This window comes from Empidonax traillii, unplaced genomic scaffold, assembly GCF_003031625.1.
Source record: "Empidonax traillii isolate 1590-97213 ecotype Southwest subspecies unplaced genomic scaffold, ASM303162v1 scaffold281:size1424471, whole genome shotgun sequence".
Lineage (NCBI taxonomy): Eukaryota > Metazoa > Chordata > Aves > Passeriformes > Tyrannidae > Empidonax > Empidonax traillii.
The window spans coordinates 1,016,418-1,040,046 of NW_020955474.1; the positions used below are offsets into that span (position 1 = coordinate 1,016,418).

General features: G+C 39.4%; 1 protein-coding gene across 2 annotated transcripts in view; it reads left to right on the forward strand.

Annotated features, from left to right (window-relative positions):
• LOC114060604 (ethanolaminephosphotransferase 1-like) overlaps positions 1–23,629 on the forward strand; it is a 62,127-nt gene that overhangs the window by 27,338 nt on the left and 11,160 nt on the right. For both annotated transcript variants that reach the window (XM_027890215.1, XM_027890216.1), the window contains exons 5-6: positions 4,898–5,166; positions 12,900–13,008. In XM_027890215.1, coding sequence (XP_027746016.1) covers positions 4,898–5,166; positions 12,900–13,008 — 378 coding nt within the window. The remainder of the gene's footprint in view (positions 1–4,897; positions 5,167–12,899; positions 13,009–23,629) is intronic.

Below are 23,629 nucleotides of genomic sequence, written 5' to 3' on the forward strand. Positions count from 1 at the left end.
ATCGGCCTGGCTGAAAAGGGAGCTTTTTCTGGAACTCAGAGGAAAAAAATAGAGTTTACGACCTTGGGAAGAAGGGGCAGGCAACTCAGGCAGAGTACAAGGATGTCATTAGGTCATTTAGAGAGATTAGAAAGACGAAAGCTCAGCTAGAACTCAATGTGGCCATGGCTGTGAGAGATAATAGAAAATGTTTTTATAAATACATCAATAACAAAAAGAGGGCCAAGGAAAATCTCCGTCTTTCATTGGATATGAAGGGAAATACTGTAACCAAGGGTGAGGAAAAGGCTGAGGTACTTAATGCCTTCTTTGCCTCAGTCTTTAACTGAAAGACCAGTTATCCTCAGGGCAGTCAGTCTCCTGAGCTGGTAGACAGGGATGGGGAGCAGAGTAGACCCCCTGCAATCCAGGAGGAAGTAGTTAGTGACCTGCTGTGCCATTTAGAGACTCAGAAGTCTATGGGGTAGGATGGGATCCACCCGAGGGTACTGAGGAAGCCAGTGGAAGAGCTCACCAAGCCACTCTCCATCATTTATCATGATAAATCAGAAAGGTCCTGGAAAAATGGTGGTGAGCCAGTGTGGTGCCCATCTGCAGGAAGTGTTGGAAGGAGGATCTGGCAAACTACAAGTCTGTCAGTCTGTCCTCAGAGCCAGGGAAGATCATGGAGCAGATCATCTTAGTGCCATCTCTTAATGCTTACAGGACAACCAGGGGCTCAGGCCCAGCCACCATGGATTTAGGAAGGGCAAGTCCTACTTGACCAAGGTGGTCTCCTTTTGTGACCAGATGACCAGCCTAGTGGATTAGGGAAAGGCTGAGGATGTTGTCTACCTGGAATTCAGTAAAGCCTTTGATACTGTCTCCCACAACATTTTTCTGGAGAAGCTGGCACCCTGTGTCTTGGACAGGTGCACTCCTCACTGGATTAAAAACTGTCTGGATGGCTGAGCCCAGGGAGTGATGGTGAATGGAGTTACATCCAGTTGGGAGCCGGTCACCAGTGGTGTTCCCCAGGGCTCAGTATTGGGGCCAATCTTGTTTAATGTCTTTATCCAGAATCTGGATGAGGGGATCAGGTTCAGCCTCAATCAGTTTGCAGATGACATCAAGTTGGGTAGGAGTGTTGATCTGCTGGAGGGCAGGATCTGGACAGGCTACATCAATGGGTTGAGGCCAATGGTATGAAGTTCAACAAGGCCAAGTGCTGGGGCCTGCGCTTGGGTCACAACAACCCCACACAGCACTACAGGCCTGGGGAAAAGTGTCTAGAAAGCTGTCTGGCGGAAAAGGACCTTGGGGTGCTGGTTGACAGCAGCTGAACATGAGCCAGCAGTGTGCCCAGGTGGCCAAGATGACCATGGCATGTGGGCTGTATCAGCAACAGTGTGGCCAGCAGGATCAGGGCGGTGATTTTCTCCCTGTACTCTGCACTGGTGAGGCTGCACCTCTGAGTACTGTGTCCAGCACTGGGCCCCTCACTACGAGAAAGACATTGAGATGCTGAGTCCAGAGAAGGGCAACAGAGCTGGAGCACAAGTCCTGTGAGGAGTGGCTGAGGGAGCTGCGGGATTATTTAGTCTGGAGAAGAGGAGACTCAGGCTCTACAACTTCCTGAAGACCAGGTGGGGGCTCTTCTCCCAGGCAACCAGTGACAGGACAAGAGGAAATTGTCTCAAGCTGCACCTCATCTGCAACTTAGGAGGGGTTCAGGTTGGACATTAGAAGAAATTATTCCCTGAAAGGATTGTTAAGTGTTGGAATGGATTGCCCAGGGAGACAGTGGAGTAAACATCCCTGGAAGTGTTCAACAAATTCCTGGATACGGTTTAGTTGACCTTGTAGTGTTTGGTCAGAAGTTGACCTGATGATCCTGGAGTTCTTTTCCAACGTTAGTGATTCTACTCTATGATTCTAAATGTACACTCTCCTTGGAGCTGTTTCTTGTAAGGACATTGCAGAGCGTAGCCATACATTTGTGTGACATACTTGAGGCACTCAGGCTACATACGGATGTGCTGTGTACGCTGCAGTGCTGTGCTGACCACTTTTGGAATCAGACACATGTGTATAGAGCCATCTAGATTAATCTGGGGGTATTCCCTTGTGCAGAAATCTCCCTCTGCATTGTAAATGCCTTGGCATTTCTATTAAATTGGTGAGATCATACTAAAATTATTTTTTCCAGAATTTCTTTTTATTTGTGCCATAAAAAGCAATAGGACAACTGTACCTTGGAGCTGACTACTAGTCAGAATTTCCCTAGCTCTCTATAATAATTATCAGAAGCAATAGTTTCTCTTGTGAAAACAGTTTTTATGTAATTGTATATAATTTAATGAAGTGGCTATTGTTTCATAAATAGGAATTACATATAGGAGTTGTTACTGTATGACACCCCAGGAAGCTCATTGGAAGTTCAGCTTCCAAGATTCTTAATGTGGATGGTGTTTGCCAGTGAGGCCTGTAGTTCCCAGTACTTGGAAGGCAAGGAATATGATTTTGACAGTCAAAGCTATAATGAACTAATGTATATGTAGATTTTTATGTCTGCTGTCCAAGCCACTTCATGAAATATTTAGTCTCAGATTTAATTCTTCATGGCCAAAGTTTTCCCTTTGGAAGACTGCAAAGGGCCATAATAACTAACCAAATATGCAGCTGTAATCTCTCTCAGCTTCTTTTTAATGACACAGTTACTCTCTTCAAATGCTGCTCTTCCCCACTGCCCCCTTTTTTAAGGTGGTTTGGCATCTTTCCCTTTCCATAAAATGCACTGCTATTTGCTGTTATTTTAAATTCCAATCTCTGAAAGTTATATAAAATTTAATAAAACTGAATGTTTATGAACCTTTATGAGACAAAATGATAATATAAGAATTCTAAAGCAATGGAAATGTGGGACAATGTATGTCCACTTTTGAACACACCATTGTTGGCATGAATGATTTTAAACTGAAACTTAAAATGGAAAATATTTTCAGTCTCTTAAAAAGGTAATGAAACTACAGGGAAAATGTGGTTGAAGATTTTTGAATATCCGATTTTATGTATGTGTCATATAGTTCCTGTATTTTTATCCATGCCCATTATAATTAGTAATACTGCATTTTATGAGACCATTGTAAGCCTCATTTTAATAAAACTAAAGTTCTTGCAAAATGAAAACCACTTTTTCACTGTGATATACATATTTTACTATCTAGTGTCACTTTTGTGACAACTTAATTCATGAACAGAAAAATCTTGTAATGTTCTCATTTTCAAAAGTATTACCCATGTAACTGAATTCTCCCTTATTTTGGATAGGTATTCTTGAAGTGTAAAAGGCCATAAACTGTTTAGGGTTGGTTACATACTTATTTGCTAGTTAAGTTTCGGAAATATTCTTTACTGGATGGAAGAATTTTTGCAGTTATAGTAACACCATTCATTTAACCTCAAGCTTATAAATAGTTTTCTTTCTGCACATTTCAGTAAGATGTTGAAAATTCAGCGGTAATGTTAATAGAGGAAGAAAGCGTCTCTAGAAAGGGGCAAGCTATATTTGAAATCCTCTATGAGATATTTAGAGTTGTGAGAACTGTCTCAAGAGATTTGTATTTGAGTGGAGGATATCTCACAGCTGTTTAGGTATTACAATAGAGAGACAGTCTGAAATCTGTACGAAATGAAATCCCATGTTTTCCCAGTTTAGGTCCCTAAAGTATATTTACATTAAACAAAGCTCAGAGTATTGCCAAATAATCTGGAGAAGTAAGTAGCATATGATCTATAGCAGCTGTGGAGTCTTTGGTCTCACTCTACTGAGTTGTATCTCTAGTCAGTTTTGCGTTATTAATGCTATCAATAGCTAATAACTGCTTTACCTTCCAAGTAACATTGAGAAGAAAAAAACCCACCATTTTATTTTGAGATTCAAGACAATGATAAGTAATCTGTAAGGTTTGTTCTGTGTACTTTTTCCTAAGAGATTCATTCTGCATCTTTACACTTAACTTTAGGAGGAAAATATTTTTCAGCAGCACAGTCTCAGAGAAGAGGCTAAAGGTATGGTTTGACAATACAACTAAGAAAGGTTACAGATGCTAGACCTCTTCCTCCTGCCTGCATTCACCACCCGTCTTATGTTACCTCCCTTGCTTTTTGTACCATTCATAACACCAAATGTGTTAGTGACCCAGAAGAAAACATAATTTTTACTCTCTTTCCACCAGCTGAACAGGCTGCAGGTCCCCCTGTTTGACAGCAGTGAATTATCAGATCAACTCAAACCACATTGTCCAACTGCATCTTCAGAGTGAGGTCCAGTAGAGTGTTGGACCATCTTCCAAGCACTCAAGTATTAAAAGTGATCAATCAACATGTAGTGCACCTTAACTATAATATATTTTTAGATTCATATAATAATACATTTTGCAAAAGGCCCCGAAGATTACTAAGTCCAACCATTAACCCAGCACTGCCAAGTCCACCACTAAATTATGTCCCCAGTCTATCTCACAAGTGGTCTGAAGGCTCAGAGGGTGCCCAACACCAGTGGATGGGTGAGAAGCCCTATGGACACTTTTCAGCACTTAAAACTGATTGCAGGGACTGACATTAAAAGTGTTTCAAGGCCACTGGGGTCAAGTAATAATGGATGTGTTTCTAATGCTCATAAGAAAGGTGGCATTACAGCTTCAGAGATGAGGTAAGGACAGAAAAATTGCTTGATAACTGAAGCAAGTATTTAACGAGCAATCCTAATCTGTTGGTATTGAGGAGGCTGTTGTGCTTCAGTCATCAGTGTAATTTTCTTATATGTTATATATGGCAGTAGTGCAGTGTATGTGAAGAAAGTTACTCCTTTTGTTGTGCTCTAGATTTAATTCTTTTCTTTTCTCAATCCTTCTAGACTCCATAGATGGGAAACATGCTCGAAGGACTCAGTCCAGTACTCCTCTGGGAGAACTATTCGACCATGGACTGGATAGCTGGGCTACCTCCATTTTTGTGCTTTCCTTTTTTTCTGTCTGTTCCCGTGATAATGGGAAGACTGGAGTTTCTGTATATACAATGTATATATATTTAAGCATTGTCTTGTTTAACTTCATGTGTTCACACTGGGAGAAATACAACACAGGAGTTCTTTTTCTTCCTTGGGGATATGATATAAGCCAAGTGGTAAGTATTTATCATTTCTGTTTTGTTTTTATTTTTTTAACTATATCGTTATTTTCATAATATTAAAGAAATAGAAAAATAGAGCTAGAGGCAAATATATGTGGCTGGGATATTGAAATATGTGAAATTGCATAACCCTAAAAGTAATTCAGAAACATTGCCTGCATTTACAATGAAGAGATGCTCTTGAACAAATTGTCATCATCAGAGATTCATTGCCTTGCAGGAGAAAAAAGACTTGCAGCAAGCCTAGCAGCCAGATAATGCCTATGAGAATGTCATTTAACTGCATTTGATTTGTGGTATTTACAAAAAATTATTTTGCTCTCTGAAGCCATAAGCAGTTTTCCCCCCAACACTGGGTTCTGAGACATGATGGGAATTAGTCCAAGTAGTATCTACTAATAGTAATTACACAGTTATACACTGCTAGACCTTCTCAATTCTACCATGTTTCACAATAAATGTGGTGATGGAAATAGCATTGTAACTATACAGAGAACACTAACTGTTGTAAAGTGAATTCTACCCTTGAAAATAACGTCAGAGTCATATAATGGATGTCAAAAACTCGTAGAGAATGACATTCAGTAACATGAATTACGTATAAGCCCACAGTCAGCCCCAGCTGAGTTCTTGCCTGGCTTACAGCCCTACCTTGAGGTGGACTTCTTCAGAAACATGCCCAGGCCACCACAGTGAGTGGTGTCCTCAGTACTCAAATGAACAGCAGTAGTAACAAGCTCGGTGCACTTCCAAGGGCCCAGCACTGGATTTCTGGGCTGGCTTGTCTGTTTCTTAGATAGCCCAGCTCTTGCAGCCTGAAGAGCAGAGTCACAGTCTTCTGAGCTTCCTTTCACAGGCATGAGATGAAAGGTACAGCCAAATAGACATAATTGAAAAGAAGTTTGACAAATACTTGAATATGTGTTTTAATGGAAATATTGTATTTGAATTAATGACTGCAGATGTATTGCTGTAAACATAATCAGCATCCAGTGGTTTGAGAACAACTCAGAGATGGTGGTCCAGCTGTGGTGCATCTGTGTCATCCCCTAGAAAATAGGTTCTGGGAGAAGAAGTTGGCTCAGGATGAAGACATTAGGCAGCCAGCTGGTCTGCAAGTTTCAGTCATGTCTGTATAAGGCTTCTTGGTGAAGTTCTTCCAGCAGGAGAGGAATAGCTGTGTTCAAACCAATTTCACTTATTGGTCAGATGATCATTGTATATGTGAATGTTTAGAAAGCTCTGCTGGATTTCTCCAGCATCCGAACCCTATTAGTGTTTAAATATGGGAATGGGTATCAGCTACAGGAGAAGTACTGTTAACTGTGTCAGTGCTGGTAGTGACCTATGCCCCTGGCACTGCTCTCCCATTTGGGGAATAATGCTAATAACATTTCCCTGCCTGACAGATTTGTGGTGAGGCTGGATATCAGTAAAGTTTGTAAACTGCTTTGATTAACTGGGATGCAAGGTGCTAACAAGTGCTACTTCCTGTTTCCCTCTGATGCTGGATTGCTGTCCTGCACACTTGCTTTCTAGTAACTTCTGTGATGATTTGGCTATGGTCAAAGTGATAAGCCTGTAACTGTCAGATTTTTTTTTTATGCTATTTAGCACAGTCATCAACAGTGGTGGAAGACTGTACTGTTGAAATCTCTGTATGTCAGTTTTCCCATCTGTAAAAAATAGCTTTTGTACTTGTGATAGCCTGTTAACAAAGACAAAACAGAATTTGGATCAAGGTAGTATTTTTCTGTTAGTCCAAACGACATTTCACATACACCAGAAAGTACATAATGTATTTTTTTCCCAGCTGTCCTAACTAGTCCAGTAAAAGGTCTTAATTTCCCTAAAAAATTGCTCTTGATTTGTAAACCCATTCAGCAAATTTTGTATGGTGTGTGCACTCCTGAAGGGTTCATCTCCAGTTACTTGGTGGAGAAGATACTGGGGACAATAGCAAATGCCTGATGATAAGTAGGAAAGGTAATGCTCCCCTCGCTTTTTTTTTTTCCCCACTACTTCTCTGCCAGATATTCCCACAGTCACATTTAGAGGCAGAGTGTGTGGAAGCACTCTCAGGCTGCTTTCAAACTGATTCCCAGTGCTTAGTTCACTATATCCTCCATGGCATTCCTAGCTGGATTGGTGCAGGAATGCACCTCTCTGTTCTGTCTTTATTCATTTCACTGACAATGTGTTGCTATTGCATTGGCATGTCAGACACTCAGGTGGTCTAGTCCCCTGCTTCTGCTTCTAAATTTGATGGTAGCCAGGAACTCTGGGCTTCATTATCACCCCAAAACTCAAGAAATAAAAGTAGTTAGTATAAGTGTGCAAATAGATAACTGTTGACCTTAATGAAAGCTGAACTGGTATGTGGCTCCCAGGACACTGCTGCTGAGTCAGCTCCACTCTATATAAACACAGACAGCTCGCTCACATGCTCTGCCTTAAATGTGGTATAAAAAGAGCTGCTGTTCCTCATGAAAAAGTACCTCATTATGAATAGAGAAATTTGTGGGACTTACGCAGATCACATTTTTCTGTGACTTGATGACTCATCACAACTGGTAACCCAATTACTCTAGCTGGGCTGTAATTGGCACTCCAATTAGCTTTGATTACAGCAGACAGCCATTTACAGGAGGCTGTGGTTTGTAAACTTGAAAACTGGCTGTAATGTGTCTGAGAGATGCTTGGTCAGAGGACTGTTACATTTTTGGATCCAGAATCAAGGAGGAGGCATCTGCACCAGGGAAAACCCTTACTCTCTCTCCTCTCTCCAGCACGAAGAGCTATTTTGTGCTGACTCCTGAGTGAGCAGAAAAGGATGCAGGGAGAGGAGCCTCTGTACCATAGCCTCTAGACAGTTTTCATACACTTTTGAGTAAGAACACCTATTGGAAATCCCAAGAATTATGGTCTGAAGAAAAGGCTGAAAAATAAATCTCTGCTATAATCTGTGAGAAATTCTCTTGATACATCTTGAGAGGACAAAGGCTTTTGTTTTTGTCACAAACCCAACTAAAGAAAGCTAATATCTGCAAATTAACTTCTTGGAGGAAAAAAAGACAAAACTTTCTTGGGAAATGAAAACTTCAGCCTTCTTGCCATATGCTAATTTTCACAGACATCCTCCTGATTAAAAAAAAAAAAAAAGAAAGAAAACCAAACTATTTTCCTCCTGAAAAATTTAATATTCCCCCAATGAAATACTCCCTTTGCTTTTCCTAAGCCACTGCAGTTGAATTCATAGTAGGGGAACAAAATACTCATTTTTTCTTAATATGATGTAATGATAACTTCTTCCATTGGTGCTGCCTTAAGTGTAACAGGAGGCACCCTTTATATTCGTAAATAGAAGTTTAAAAGTGAAAAGAAGAGCTGCCTGAGAGATGGAGTGACCCAGATCATTCCATTCTGCTTCCTCTCCTGCTCCCCAGCCATGAAGCCAAGCTCAAAAGCAGCACAAGCAGCAAAAAGTGAAAGGCAACATGCAGCTCTCTCTGGCCCAGCCCTTGTCCTGTAAGGAGAGGATGACCAGAAATCCTACATATATAAGGTCATGCCTGAAGGGATGGGTACTTGGACCATGAGCCCCAGGTTTTTGGTTTAAGATGCTTTAACAGCTGCTTCTGCCAGAGGACAGTACCACCGAGTCTCAGGGAGAATGCTCTGCCTGCCTTGGAACTCTGAATAAATGAAATCCATGATGCAGACAGCGACTGAAACAGTGTACAACTTCCTTTCCTTCTTCCTATGAGTCAAAGCAGGGGAATGGTTTTTTTGTTTCGATGCCAAGTACCAGGGTTTTTTTTTTGACAAGCTTTTTACAAAACTCATGCTGAAATATGTTTCAAATGACCTATTCTTGGGAAGCTGATCTCTGCCAGCTTTTTAGGAACTGACAGGGAAATCTCAAGCAATGCAAGTGCACATCACACCTTGAAAAAATTTTTACCTTTTCTGAGGGGCAAAAAAAGTTGTCTATTAAAAAGCAAAATAAACTTGCAAATATCTTGTTCTTTGGTCACGATACTAGGATTCACAATTTAATTATTAAAAAGATATTCACTTTCAGTTTTTCTAATTTGATGTGTCTGTGGAAAGCATAGTCTTTCTTGTGATGAAATATTATTATTATTCAGTTCCAAATGCAGGAGCACACTGGAATTGTGGAACTGACAGAACAGATAGCAGCGTGGAAGCAGTTCTGGCCAGACCGTGGTGTCTGCTTCAAGCTGCTTCCAGATGTGACTAGAAACTGATCTCAATACTCAGTTATCTGAGGGAAACCCCATGGTGTAGCCATGCGAAATTTAAACATAAGAGCCTGCTGTGCACAGGCTCTTTCTGCAGCAGATGATTGCTTCATTCTAAGCCACTTGATTATGATTCTGTGCAAACCTTTCTTGGTTAATTAATCTTCCACGTGCCTTCAGCTGGTTACCTATCACGTCTAAATGCAAAGTGATGTTTTTAGGAAAAACTTTTTACAGGCTAAATTTGCAACCTTCAACTATTTATTGAACGAAAAAAGACTGAGAAAAAAATTAAAATGGATAAATTGGACATCATGTTAAAACTAAGTACTTAAAAATACTTGCAGGAAATAATTCTTGCTCTTTTAGGCAAGTGTCACATTTATTTTCAGAAGAGAAAGTAACCTTGTATGTTAAATGTCTTTGTTTTCAAGATGTTCTGTTTGAGCCCTGTGTTAGTGGAAAATATTTCAACACATGAACAATTAATGCTATAGCAATATGCTTGTGAAACTGAATATTACAGTAAAATTAATGTCAATTTTTTTTTGTGGAATCATGAAGAATTTAAAAGCATATCCACATTTTTTAAAAAATATGAGAAAATGTTTGATTTTTTTCCCCACTGTTTAGAATATCACACAGCATACTAAATGTGCCTGTGTGTAAAACAGAAATTTTAAAGCACATAGGAGAAAAAAATAAAGTATGTACACACAGAGTCTAGAATATTGTGGCCACAAAACTTACACCTGCAGTATTGGAAAGACATGCTAGAGACGGTGATTTAAAAAAAATTAAATATTTTAGAGAACAGTTAAAAGACTAGAAATTAGAAGACTTTGAGGAGTTATAATGCCTTATGATTATATAGAATTTTCCCAATGCAACATCAAAGAACTACTCTGATTTTACAGAGGAGCAAAGGTGACTATGTTGCTGTGAATTATAAAATTGTGACAAGATAGGGAGTCTGCTCAGAAGCCAGTGGTCCTGCTTTTAGCCATATCAAAGGGCCTACAAATTAACACCTTGTATTTCCAGAATTTTCTCAGCATAAGTATTCCTCATCCTCATAGATAAGGCCTTGGCAAGCCAAAAATGGCTGGTCAGATGCAGTGAGTTGAAATCCAAGATTGTATATGTCTGGCACTACTTCACCATATAGTTCTCACTTGTGTTACTTGATTTGGACTTCTCAATTTGCAAAAGACTGCATGACTATATTTATATCTGAAAAGTAGTAAAGCTGATTGATGGCTGAGAGATAAGTAAAAAATTTGGTCATCTTTTCTGAAGTAGAATTATTCAGTTGCACTTAGGGACACTGATTTTTATTTATTTATTTTTTTACCAACAGTGCCTTTAAAAGCAGTTTATACAGCTGATTAACATACTTAGCTTTAGCCAATCATTTTGACAATCCTAATTTTTTGCTAATATATTTTAGATTAAGGGACACAGCTTTCTAAAGGAGGTCTTTGAGACTGCCTCAGTGAAGTGACAAGTCCTTAAAAAGCAACATACCACAAATTTGAAGCCAAAGAGTGTTTTTTCATACATTACATCTGTTAAATAAGAGGCAAACTCAATCTGAGCACTGCATCACCAAATCCCAGGGCAGGGCATTCCCTGAGAGAGCTCACTGCATCCGCACTCCTGTTCCTGGATGTGTGCTGACATCTGACAGTGATGCTCATGGCTGCCCTGCCAAAAGTATTCACTGTAATAACGGATAATAATGATGTTCCTCTTTTATCACATGCCAAAAAAGTCTGTTCAGGATTCAACGTGGGAGGGTAAATTCAGCCTCCATCAAAGCCAGTTGGAGTTTTGCCATCAACTTTGATGGGGTCATGATTCCATCCGTCATGTCTTATGGATAATATAATACAGTTTTTTCAGAAAACCAAATGATAGCTCTGATACAGTGGATTGCAAAACCCATTATACATGTCCTTCATTTAGACCAAAATTTAAGTCACTGTCTTCAGTGGCTCAAGATGTAACACTCACTAGTGCCTCCTCTTCTCTGTCACAGATCTGTTGTGCTGCTTGTTCTTGCACAGGCAAACTCAAACATCCAGTTCTGCAATTGTCACATCCAAGCAAAAACTCCTTAAGAGCTACATACTGATAGAGCAAGAATCTTGAATTTAGATACAGAGAAGTAAGTGAAGTCAAATATAGTGTTATCCACATGTAATAGGGAGTTTAAGTGCCTTCAGTGTTCTGCTATTAATCTGTGATCTTAAGCAACCTGTTATTTAAAAAAGAGATTTTCATTGTATCTTACAGTTAAAGCATTTAATTTAATAAAAGACTGGAAATGTGTTTGTTGAAGTTAAAATGAAGAAAACACATTTATAGTGAAAAACGAGTATTTAAAAAACTAAATAATACATACTAAAATCTATAATACAAATAAAGCTGAAAAACATTTGTCATCCCAGAGTAAGAGGATGTATTGAATGGAAAATATAAAGGTTGCTAAATGTTAGCCGGGAATAAATAGATGAACATGCAGTTTTCTAAATGGCATTATAATTAACATTGTCATTTTAATTTAGAACTGAAGTGCAGCATGGAACATACAGCCTCTTATGGGCCCTATGGGAAAACTGAACAGCTAAGAACAAAAGAGCCTAGACAAAGAGTAGGGCAGCAGTCCCGTTAGCTGGGTGCTGGCAGCAGAAGGGCCTGCAGGGGGTGGGTGGCCTGGGAAAAGCAAGGAAATGGGTTTCAAGGGAAAGCAGGGTCCCTTGGGGAGGTGGGATCAAGGGCACAAGGGTTTGGGAACCACTGCATCACATGCAGTGCTGCATTAGCAAGTTACACATCTGAAGTGGTAAAACTTTATCAGTTTGTGCCATGAGCTGTAGGCGGTGCTGCCACAGGTAGTAGAGTGCGTGTGAGAGGTATTGCTGTGGGAGCTAGAGGGTTTTGGCTGCATTAAGATTTCTAACCTCATCTGGGTCACAAAATTAACTCTGAAGAGAGAGCAGAAACTACATTTACATCTCTCCTGAAACTGGTGGCACTTCAGCAAGTGAATTGTGAGTCTCGTGTATTTCACTCGCGTCCTTTCACTCCTAATGACATCTGTCTGTGATCAGTTTGGGGGGCTGAGCTGCAAACCTAACCCCGTTGCTAATTCTGAATTCTGTATCCAAAACCAAGAAAATGCGTGTGCAGTGGGGAGACATGGTGTTTAGAAGGGATTTAGAACTTAGGTATTTTGAAAAGGTAAGTCAGTAATACTTACAACATGCAAACAGATGCACGCAATTACCTGGGAAGTTGCTTGCTTACCGTATTTCATACATTTAAAATAATTCTGCATCATTTTTTTGCTTTTGTATTTGTATCAAGTTGATAATTGAAATTCGGTGCCTTTAGAAGTAGAGGACTGACAATACGTTATTTTCTATTTATTTTTATTTATTAATACCTCTTCTATAGGTATTAATAGCAGCATATCTGCTTACCAGTGCTGTTGGTGTGGAAGTCTGGCAGAAGCCTTTGCTGCTTGGTTATTACATTACAGACGTATTAGTAATCCTGCTTATAGGTAAGTGTCCAAATCTAAGCAAAAATACACTGTTTTTTAATTATTTTGATTAGATATGTCTTATATTTCCGTCTTTCTTTTTTTTTTTCTTTTGTAAGTTTGGATATTACAAAAAAGACAAGAATAGAACTGATTAAAAGGGCTAATACTGGGAAACTAAAAAAGTAAATAATGTTGGAAATTTTTTTTTTCCTGACCGAATTTCTACCTGTTGCACACAAATAATACAGAAAATACTCCTCATATGCCTGTGCAGTTCAGTGCAGTGTGCTGGCTGGCTGGCTCCCAAAGTCTCAGGAACTCCTTTTGTCATTCAGGTGAAATGTCATTCACATTTACATATGTTTTAAGTTCAGTGTTTTGGCCTGCAGCACACTATGTTCCAAAACATTATGAATAGCGGGAATGAAGACATTATTTAAATAATCTTAGAGGCACAACTGTAAATATGAATAAGAATCAGGTTGTTTCTAGGCTCTTCTTTAGAATTCCTTTCTGAACAGAAGTGATGCATTTTTCATACACAGCAATAGCTATTTGTTCATTATTTGTTACTGTCGGTTTAGTCTGAAATAAGCACCCTGTGTTTTTCAGCTGCTGTAGCTAGATGAGAACAAGTGCAGTTACATTTTAATGACTTAAAAACATGGTAGTCTTAGCTAAAAATGTGTGTATGCAAAATGGCTTTGATGTGTTGCTTGGGAGGTGAAGAAATTAGCATACATATTTTAGAGATTTTCATGAGCATACAAGTGATGAGAAGAGGATACTAAAGCACCTGCTTGACACTCTGTACTTCCCAAGAAATGTCTTCTGCTTTTGAGCCAAATGGAGGACTTGGATACAGGTGTTCACCTAGTGTCAACTTGATAGGAGCCATCTGAGCATTTTGGGAGAGGCATTTGAGTCCACTGCATTGATATGTGCTCTCACCACCCTCTCCTATGGCAAGGTCTTCAGCAGGTACCGTCTCCCATCCCAGCAGGGATTCCCAGAATTCCCAGATTGGAAAGGACTCTGCATTCAGGCTGTGCTTTCCAATGAGCAGCGTGTGTAAGGACATGGTTTTGTGCTTTACCCAGAGTATAAAACTGACTGTGTGTGACCAAGATTATACAGTCTTTTTGTAGTCAGGGCTGATTTAGGCACTCTGAGGAAAAGAAATAAAGGAAGGGGAAAAAACAGTGGTTGCCTTTTCAGTAGTCAGCGAATTATTCAGCTTGACAGAGGTGTAGGAGTAGATAGGGAGTGATTTGTGCTCTCAAAGCAGCACCGCAAGTCCAGGAAAGATGGATGCTGGCTCACCCAGAAGTGGCAGGTTAGGCCAACGTTGGTGTAAAGCGGTAACTGGGGCCTGTCCATTGAACATTAACTTGTTCTGTGCTATGTACATTTGGTTCCTGCCACTAAAGCACATGACAACCCATTCAGTGAATACATTGATGGCTTCCCTTGCACTTGGGAAGCCATGGATGAAGGCTTAATTTAAACTGTTCAACACAGTAGGAAGGTTTGTGGTAGGGAAGCGTGTCAGTGTCATCAGATCTGCAGCAGTGAGCATCCTTTTTCATAGTCTACCAAAAACAGCTGGAAAGCAAGGTTTGATGGACTGTTCCATTAGCATTAGAAAGAAGTACTGCTTCTGTCTTCTGTGGTATGCTTGCATGGAGCACAGAATTGAGTATTTCTTCCATTATTATCCTGATCAGAGTAGGTATAAGTAAGAGCCAAAAAATTTCTTTAAAAAACATGGTCTCTCACACACTATCCACAATGCCATTAACATGGCAAAAATTGCAGCTTAATTATAGTTAAAATATGAGTTTATAGTATGCAAGAAATGGTCTTGGTTGACTCTATATTGCAGAATCATCACAGTGCTTAGCAAATTTCTTAAAAACAGGCGCTAAATTTAAATATTGAAAAAGTAAATCCTTCCACTGAGGATCACGCTGATCCAGAAAGCATTGCCATTTCACCACACATTTGAATCTCAGGTCAGCAATAGTGATTAAGGTGGTTATCACTGGATAACCTGTGTGCAGTGACTGTGGATAGATAAAGTTTCTAGAAGGTTGTGATAAACTGCAGCACCCCACCGTGACTGCAGAAAATGTACCCATGTAACCTGCGCCAAGGGCCAAGCAGCCAAGCAGATGGAATTATTTTCTCCGTAAGAGAGACTGCACCAAGTGTGTCTTGCTCAGCCAGAACCATTTGTATCAGAGAGCCCACTCTCTGGCGTGCTCAGTTAAATGCCTTTGTGGCTAGTTAAAAACAAAGCAATGTAGTGGGCCCCTGATGCTTTTTACAAGTTAGTTTCCCAGGATCCTAAGAGGAGCCATTAAACCATAACTGGCTGTCCTTAACCATCTGATGGCATTTAGTAGTCAGTAGTGGTCCTTTTAACAATGAACCTGTAGCTGCTCCATCAATACTTGGCATTTGTTTGGTGCTTTTACTGTCCAGTGCACAACAGGAGTTCAGCTGCTGAGCCGTCACTTCTCCGAGAACAGCTGGGCTTCAGCTAGTACCTTGTGTAGTGGGAAGAAATCCAAACGAGATGCACAAGAGTGTTTTTCAGATGTCTTTCCTGGAGTTTCTGGGGAAAAAAAAAAAAAAAGCCCATACATAACCCAAGGATGAACTCTGCAAAAGCACCTCCTCAGAGGAAGCTGAGGTATCACCAGGTGACACTCGCTCATTGAAAATAATGGAGTTTTTATCAGGTGCCAGAACACACAAAGATATACATAAAAGTGCAGCAATAGTGGTGTTTAGATTAGATGTTTTAGGAAAGCCTCCCAAGAGAGCTTTATGTGTGCTCCTGGGAACTGTCTGGCACACTGTGAACACCTGTAGGAAAGCCAAGTCTTGGGCTGCTAAGCAGCAGCCTCAGAGGACTGCCCTGTAAAACAGAGAAACTTCTGCATAGTATTTCACGGGAATTTTTCAGCTATCCAGCAAACACCCATAATTTTCCCAGGCAGTGAGAGCAGCTCCATCCTTCAGCTCCAAAACACACCCATAGCTTGACACCAAACCAATGAAGAAGGTCCTTCTCCTCTTTCCAGAGCATGTTGTCCTGGCTGCTAGGCAGAAATGGCTTTTCTCGCCTAACGTGAAAGCAACCAGACCTTTCTAAGGTTATGTGCCTGTGTGCTCATCTGGAACTAATTACTTCCGCGCTCATCAAGGCTCCTGTGGATGACACTCCAAAAACTCTCTTGGGATTTAACCACAATTGTCCCATAGCATTATCTGGCTAAGTAGGGTCCCTTCAAAGCACAGCACTAGGGTGAGAGCTGTCATTTATTTTCACCCCTCCAGGGCATCCTGCATGACTAGCATTCCCTGTCACTGTGTTATCAGGTTGAGAGCAATATAAAATATTTACAATAAGCATTTTAAAACAGTCAATCCTGCACATAAAATCTAGTACCACAAATGATGATGTAGACTTCATAAGAAGATTTTCACTGACAGGTAGGCATCTGTAGTTCAGGGAGTAACATTACTAATTGATAATGATTTCTGTCTCACGTTGCTATTAAATGACCTGTGGGTTTATGTTCTAAATGAAGCATTTTCCATGCTTGGGATAGGTTTTGTGGTAAAGGATCACTAATGCACGGAGTGGATATCTTGTACTTTATCAGTGTGTGGCATGTGGGGCAGACCATTCTGTAATCCAGACATGGTGTCACATTTGAGTCCACTCTATCTGGTCAACAATGCCTAGATCTGGGTACTGAAGTCTGTGGCAAAGTTGGGACAAATTTTCAAAGTGCAGGTTTGAACACGAGATGTGGATTGAATACTAACGTCTGTCAGAGATCTGAAACTTTCTTTTAGAGATGGGGCCAAAGCATTCAGAATTCTTTTCCTTTGATGTGCATTGGATTGGGTTCTGTGCTGACCTCTGCAGAGCGTGTTCCTTGAGGTTCACTCTTCTCAGAACTACTTAAGTATATAAAAAGAGAAGTAAATTCATAAATTAATACATAATAGCAGCAAAAAGCTAATGATGAGACCAAGCCATAACATTTGAAACATGCCAAGTATTTGAATTCTGTCAGTGGGAAAGCACAGTTATCTATCTAAAGCAAGGCCTTGTCCTTACACTGTGTCCTACCTCCTGTGTATCAAAGGAGGACACCAAAGTCCTTGCCACGGGTGATCATACAGCAGCCTGCCCTTTTTTCAGTGTCAGAAAATGTTTGGGAGGCCATGGTCAAATTATAATTTTTTTTCTACTCCATACAGATGAGTCATTCTGTAGTGATTTCCTATAGTTTCCCATTGCAAAGTGGCTGATGGTTCTGCCTTAATGATGACTAGTTGAATGGTTAAATGTTAAGTGATATGTTTTCAAAATGTTATTGCTCTGACAGGCTTTGACCAGTCCTGTTTGAAAAGTGTGGTTAACATGAATTGGCTTCTACATGTCTGTCACCAATTCAACATTTATTAAGGCACTGTTGTGACAGATTGTTCAAGACTTTGTTAAAGTAAAGAGTGTGAAATATTCACCTGTCACTTGAGATATATATTTAAAAAGCTGTTGAGTTCATGTTTGGAGTAACTCATCTGAACCAGTCAGAACAATAACCCAGAAAAGCAGAGCACTCGAGGCTGGAGGCAGAGCAGTGTCACAGGATGCTGGCTACAGGTGGGAGTGAGTTTGGTGGTGTTAGCTGTGAGGAGTCATTTCAGGGGCGGTGGGAGCCCTAGGAGAAGGTCAAACAAGGGAGCTTGCCTGGCAGAATCCCTCTGGAAGCCAGCCTGGGCTTTTCAAAGAAAGGCACCATTTCTCTGCTGCTCAGTTCTTGCTGTGCCCGGAAAGAGAATGATGTGTGAACAGTACTACATCAAAGTAGCTACATCCATAAACTAATTCCTCAGTCTGCACTTAATCCCTCAAAATACTAATTGTTATCTTACAGCTCAGTTGAAGAGAGATAAATGCAGTGTGTACTTCCTTAGACACTGAAAATAAGGTATAAAATCAACAAACACTATAAACACATCCCTTGTCAACAAACAAGACAAATGCATCCCTTTACAATCTTTATGCTGAAGAAATATCTTAGATGCTAAACATCCAAAACCTACATTAACCTTGTGCATGAAGACAGTGCTCATGTTTACACTGTTCTTTTAATCCTGTAAAATAATTTCATACTGTGTAGATCAGTTTCAGTATATTTTTCATCCTAATGCATTCAGACTTTGCAGGCTCAATTAAGTCTGAAAATTATACACTCATTTTCTAAGCTTTTTTACCCCCCTCAATTACGAAGCAGTTTAAAGTTTGCCATTTTATATAGTGATGAAATGTAATTTTATAGTTAGTGGACAGTTCAATATGCAATTATCTGTTTTCACAATCAATTAAAAAGAGTCATCTTCTCAAAACATGCCTGAGAAGGTCACACTGTTCCATAAAAAGCTACTGTTCCAGTTACAAGTGCTTTTAAATGCTCACCTTTTGATGAAGCTTTCTTCCAGGCACTGATAATTGTGCTAAATATTCAGTGTGTTAAGATATTTTCATGTGTCTAGCTGCTCTAAATGTGCAAGAAACCTGAAAAAAAAAGAAAAAAGAAAAAAGAAAAAAAAAGTATTTAAATATTTGTCCAAGCGAATATTGAGGCCTGAATATTTTGAATTTAATTGTTTTGGTTTGGTGTCTAAGAAAGGTAAATGATAACATTCCATATATTTACAGCAAGCATTGACTATGATGAATTATTAATCTAGAGATGGAAAGGCCAAGCAGTACACTGAAGAAGGCCACGTGGAGATGTGGGCAATTGAAGAATGAGAGAGGAGGGTGATAGTATTTCATTTGTAGGCTGAAATGCAAGTAACAACTGTCTACTGTTAAAGAGTTGCTCAAATTCTGCAATATGCCCAGGAGAAGGTCTGCACATACGTATTCCCTGCCTCCCAAATGGGATGAATACTCTGGGGAGTCTTTTTTTGGGGTGAGCACAGCAGGGATGGTACTTTCCTGAACAAATTCACAGAGTTTCCTGTGCGGTGTTCACCTAAGGCTGCATTCCTACATCACACTGCCTCATTTTGAACTTTTAACTATCAGGAAATCCAATTCTTAACAAATAATATTTCAGTGCTTTTCTTAGGACACTGTAAGGATGATTCACTTGTCAGGAACTTACCAACAAAGGGGATTTATGATAGCAAAGGTGTGGAGAAGATAAACAGCAAAGATAAATATTGTCCTTCCTCTGAAGCAGTGTAATTTATTTAAAAAATAGTGGTTTATGTGTCTTGGAGTTGCTTTTTTATTTAGCGGTGTTTACAGTCTGGGAGGCTTTGTGTTTTCAGAAACATGGCTACCTGCATCAGGCTGTCTGCTTTTGTCTGAGCGCCAGTGGGGGGCTGTTGGTTACTGAAATAGCATTTTCTAGAACTGAGAGTAGTGTCAGCAGTTTGTTTCTGGCCATACCCTCTCTTTCTCTACAATAAGCAGGTCTGTATTTCACAGAAATGCCTAAATTAACTCAGGTATGACAGCTGCAGTAGGTAACTGCAGCATGTCATGGAAACAACCTGACTGCCTGCAGGTCTTCAGTAGTCTTTAAATTTAGTTACATGAGCATTTAAAGTGCCCTCATATAATGAAACTAAAATAGATTACTGTTAGTCTAAATAACATAGGTGACAATGTACCGTGATATCCATCACATGCTACCTTTTTTTTAAATTATTATCAATTTACTCAGCTATATCACAAGACATCTTATTGTTTTGGAATTGAATTTGAAAGCACCAAATGAAATCTAAAATTGGGAATTACTCTTTGATCTATTTTACACACATGTGGATATGCATGCATGTTGGTGTATGCGTGTATGTATCTCTGCTTATATATATATATATACACACACACATATATATATATTTGGAAAATAAGATAATGCCTTCATTTCTGATGTATCTTTAATCCTGAATTTATGAATGTTTTGGGATTTGTTTGGTTTTGGTTTTACCTGGTTTTTTGAATATGAACAAAATAATTCCCAGTAAAGAGCTTTTTGAATGTTTATTTCTCTGAAAGGGGAGTCCAGATAGTGCACAGCAGAGGACTGATGATAGGATTGTACATAAATCCAAGGATTTGGGCTTCGGGCTTCAGCCTTCAGCCTAGTGTGACACAAGAATTTCCTGTGTGTGTCTGTGCCACCCATGTGTGCTTTGGTATTTCTGCTGTTAATGTAGGCTCTGTTCTTAAAATTGGGTCTTGGATTTTAAATCAGCTGGAAAATGGGAAAATATCAAAGGAGAAATTAAAAAATACAGGAAGAGCTGGAATACTTCTAAGAACACTTGAGGAGTTCTATTTTAATGTTTATCTATTTTAACGTGTTAAAAACGTCTAATGCACTTAACTTGGATTTAAAAATTTAAAAAAAAAAAAAGCTCTATGATCATCACTTGTGCAGTGCCTGGGTGGCTGAGTGCCAGAAAGCCAGCAGTGGGTTTGCTTTCCAGGCTACACCTTTTGTTTCCCAGAGCAGCGGGGAATGGCAGCGATGCGGATGCAGCAGTTTAGCTCCTGGGCACAAAGGGATCCTTAATGCCAATTAAAAAGCAGACTTAATGAGTACCAAAAGCAGCCCCCAAGCCAGGCCTCCTTAGCTAAAAAAAGATGGGAAAGCAACATGTAGGAAATGATGGAATTTTGAAAATCCCCTAAGAAACAGGGGAACACCCTTTGCTTTCCTTGCTGCATCCTCAGCTCTCCCTCTGCTAAAAGCAAAGCTGTGTTAAAATACAGGGGAGTAACTGGAGGAACTGCCCCATTTGGAAAGTGGCTTTTAGCTAGCTGGGGGACTGTTTGTGGTCAGTGTGTTATTTCTAACTAAAATGGCACTTCATAAAAATAACAAATTGTTGGCAACCATTGCTCTTTGAATTCTATTTCTAGTTCTAGTCTCTATTTCTGTTCCTCTTGGTTGCTTTTCTCCTAACAAATCAAACTTCAGGNAGAAAAGAAAAGAAAAGAAAAGAAAAGAAAAGAAAAGAAAAGAAAAGAAAAGAAAAGAAAAGAAAAGAAAAGAAAAGAAAAGAAAAGAAAAGAAAAGAAAAGAAAAGAAAAGAAAAGAAAAGAAAAGAAAAGAAAAGAAAAGAAAAGAAAAGAAAAGAAAAGAAAAGAAAAGAAAAGAAAAGAAAAGAAAAGAAAAGAAAAGAAAAGAAAAAGTGTTTAAATATTTGTCCAAGCGAATATTGAGGCCTGAATATTTTGAATTTAATTGTTTTGGTTTGGTGTCTAAGACAGGTAAATGATAACATTCCATATATTTACAGCAAGCATTGACTAAGATGAATTATTTATCTAGAGATGGAAAGGCCAAGCAGTACACTGAAGAAGGCCACGTGGAGATGTGGGCAATTGAAGAATGAGAGAGGAGGGTGATAGTATTTCATTTTTAGGCTGAAATGCAAGTGACAACTGTCTACTGTTAAAGAGTTGCTCAGATTCTGCAATATGCCCAGGAGAAGGTCTGCACATACGTATTCCCTGCCTCCCAAATGGGATGAATACTCTGGGGAGTCTTTTTTTGGGTGAGCACAGCAGGGATGGTACTTTCCTGAACAAATTCACATAGTTTCCTGTGCGGTGTTCACCTAAGGCTGCATTCCTACATCACACTGCCTCATTTTGAACTTTTAACTATCAGGAAATCCAGTTCTTAACAAATAATATTTCAGTGCTTTTCTTAGGACAGTGTAAGGATGATTCACTTGTCAGGAACTTACCAACAAAGGGGATTTATGATAGCAAAGGTGTGGAGAAGATAAACAGCAAAGATAAATATTGTCCTTCCTCTGAAGCAGTGTAATTTATTTTAAAAATAGTGGTTTATGTGTCTTGGAGTTGCTTCTTTATTTAGTGGTGTTTACAGTCTGGGAGGCTTTGTGTTTTCAGAAACATGGCTACCTGCATCAGGCTGTCTGCTTTTGTCTGAGCGCCAGTGGGGGGCTGTTGGTTACCGAAATAGCATTTTCTAGAACTGAGAGTAGTGTCAGCAGTTTGTTTCTGGCCATACCCTCTCTTTCTCTACAATAAGCAGGTCTGTATTTCACAGAAATGCCTAAATTAACTCAGGTATGACAGCTGCAGTAGGTAACTGCAGCATGTCATGGAAACAACCTGACTGCCTGCAGGTCTTCAGTAGTCTTTAAATTTAGTTACATGAGCATTTAAAGTGCCCTCATATAATGAAACTAAAATAGATTACTGTTAGTCTAAATCACATAGGTGACAATGTACCGTGATATCCATCACATGCTACCTTTTTTTAAATTATTATCAATTTACTCAGCTATATCACAAGACATCTTATTGTTTTGGAATTGAATTTGAAAGCACCAAATGAAATCTAAAATTGATGGGAATTACTTTTTGATCTCTTTTACACACATGTGGATATGCATGCATGTTGGTGTATGCGTGTATGTATCTCTGGTTATATATATATATATATACACACACATATATATATATATTTGGAAAATAAGATAATGCCTTCATTTCTGATGTGTCTTTAATCCTGAATATATATATATTTGGAAAATAAGATAATGCCTTCATTTCTGATGTGTCTTTAATCCTGAATTTATGAATGTTTTGGGATTTGTTTGGTTTTGGTTTTACCTGGTAGTTTGAATATGAACAAAATAATTCCCAATAAAGAGCTTTTTGAATGTTTATTTCTCTGAAAGGGGAGTCCAGATAGTGCACAGCAGAGGACTGATGATAGGATTGTACATAAATCCAAGGATTTGGGCTTCAGCCTTCAGCCTAGTGTGACACAAGAATTTCCTGTGTGTGTCTGTGCCACCCATGTGTGCTTTGGTATTTCTGCTGTTAATGTAGGCTCTGTTCTTAAAATTGGGTCTTGGATTTTAAATCAGCTGGAAAATGGGAAAATATCAAAGGAGAAATTAAAAAAAAAAATACAGGAAGAGCAGGAATACTTCTAAGAACACTTGAGGAGTTCTATTTTAATGTTTATCTATTTTAATGTGTTAAAAACGTCTAATGCACTTAACTTGGATTTAAAAATTAAAAAAAAAAAAAAAAGCTCTATGATCATCACTTGTGCAGTGCCTGGGTGGCTGAGTGCCAGAGAGCCAGCAGTGGGTTTGCTTTCCAGGCTACACCTTTTGTTTCCCAGAGCAGCGGGGAATGGCAGCGATGCGGATGCAGCAGTTTAGCTCCTGGGCACAAAGGGATCCTTAATGCCAATTAAAAAGCAGACTTAATGAGTACCAAAAGCAGCCCCCAAGCCAGGCCTCCTTAGCTAAAAAAAGATGGGAAAGCAACATGTAGGAAATGATGGAATTTTGAAAATCCCTTAAGAAACGGGGGAACACCCTTTGCTTTCCTTGCTGCATCCTCAGCTCTCCCTCTGCTAAAAGCAAAGCTGTGTTAAAATACAGGGGAGTAACTGGAGGAACTGCCCCATTTGGAAAGTGGCTTTTAGCTAGCTGGGGGACTGTTTGTGGTCAGTGTGTTATTTCTAACTAAAATGGCACTTCATAAAAATAACAAATTGTTGGCAACCATTGCTCTTTGAATTCTATT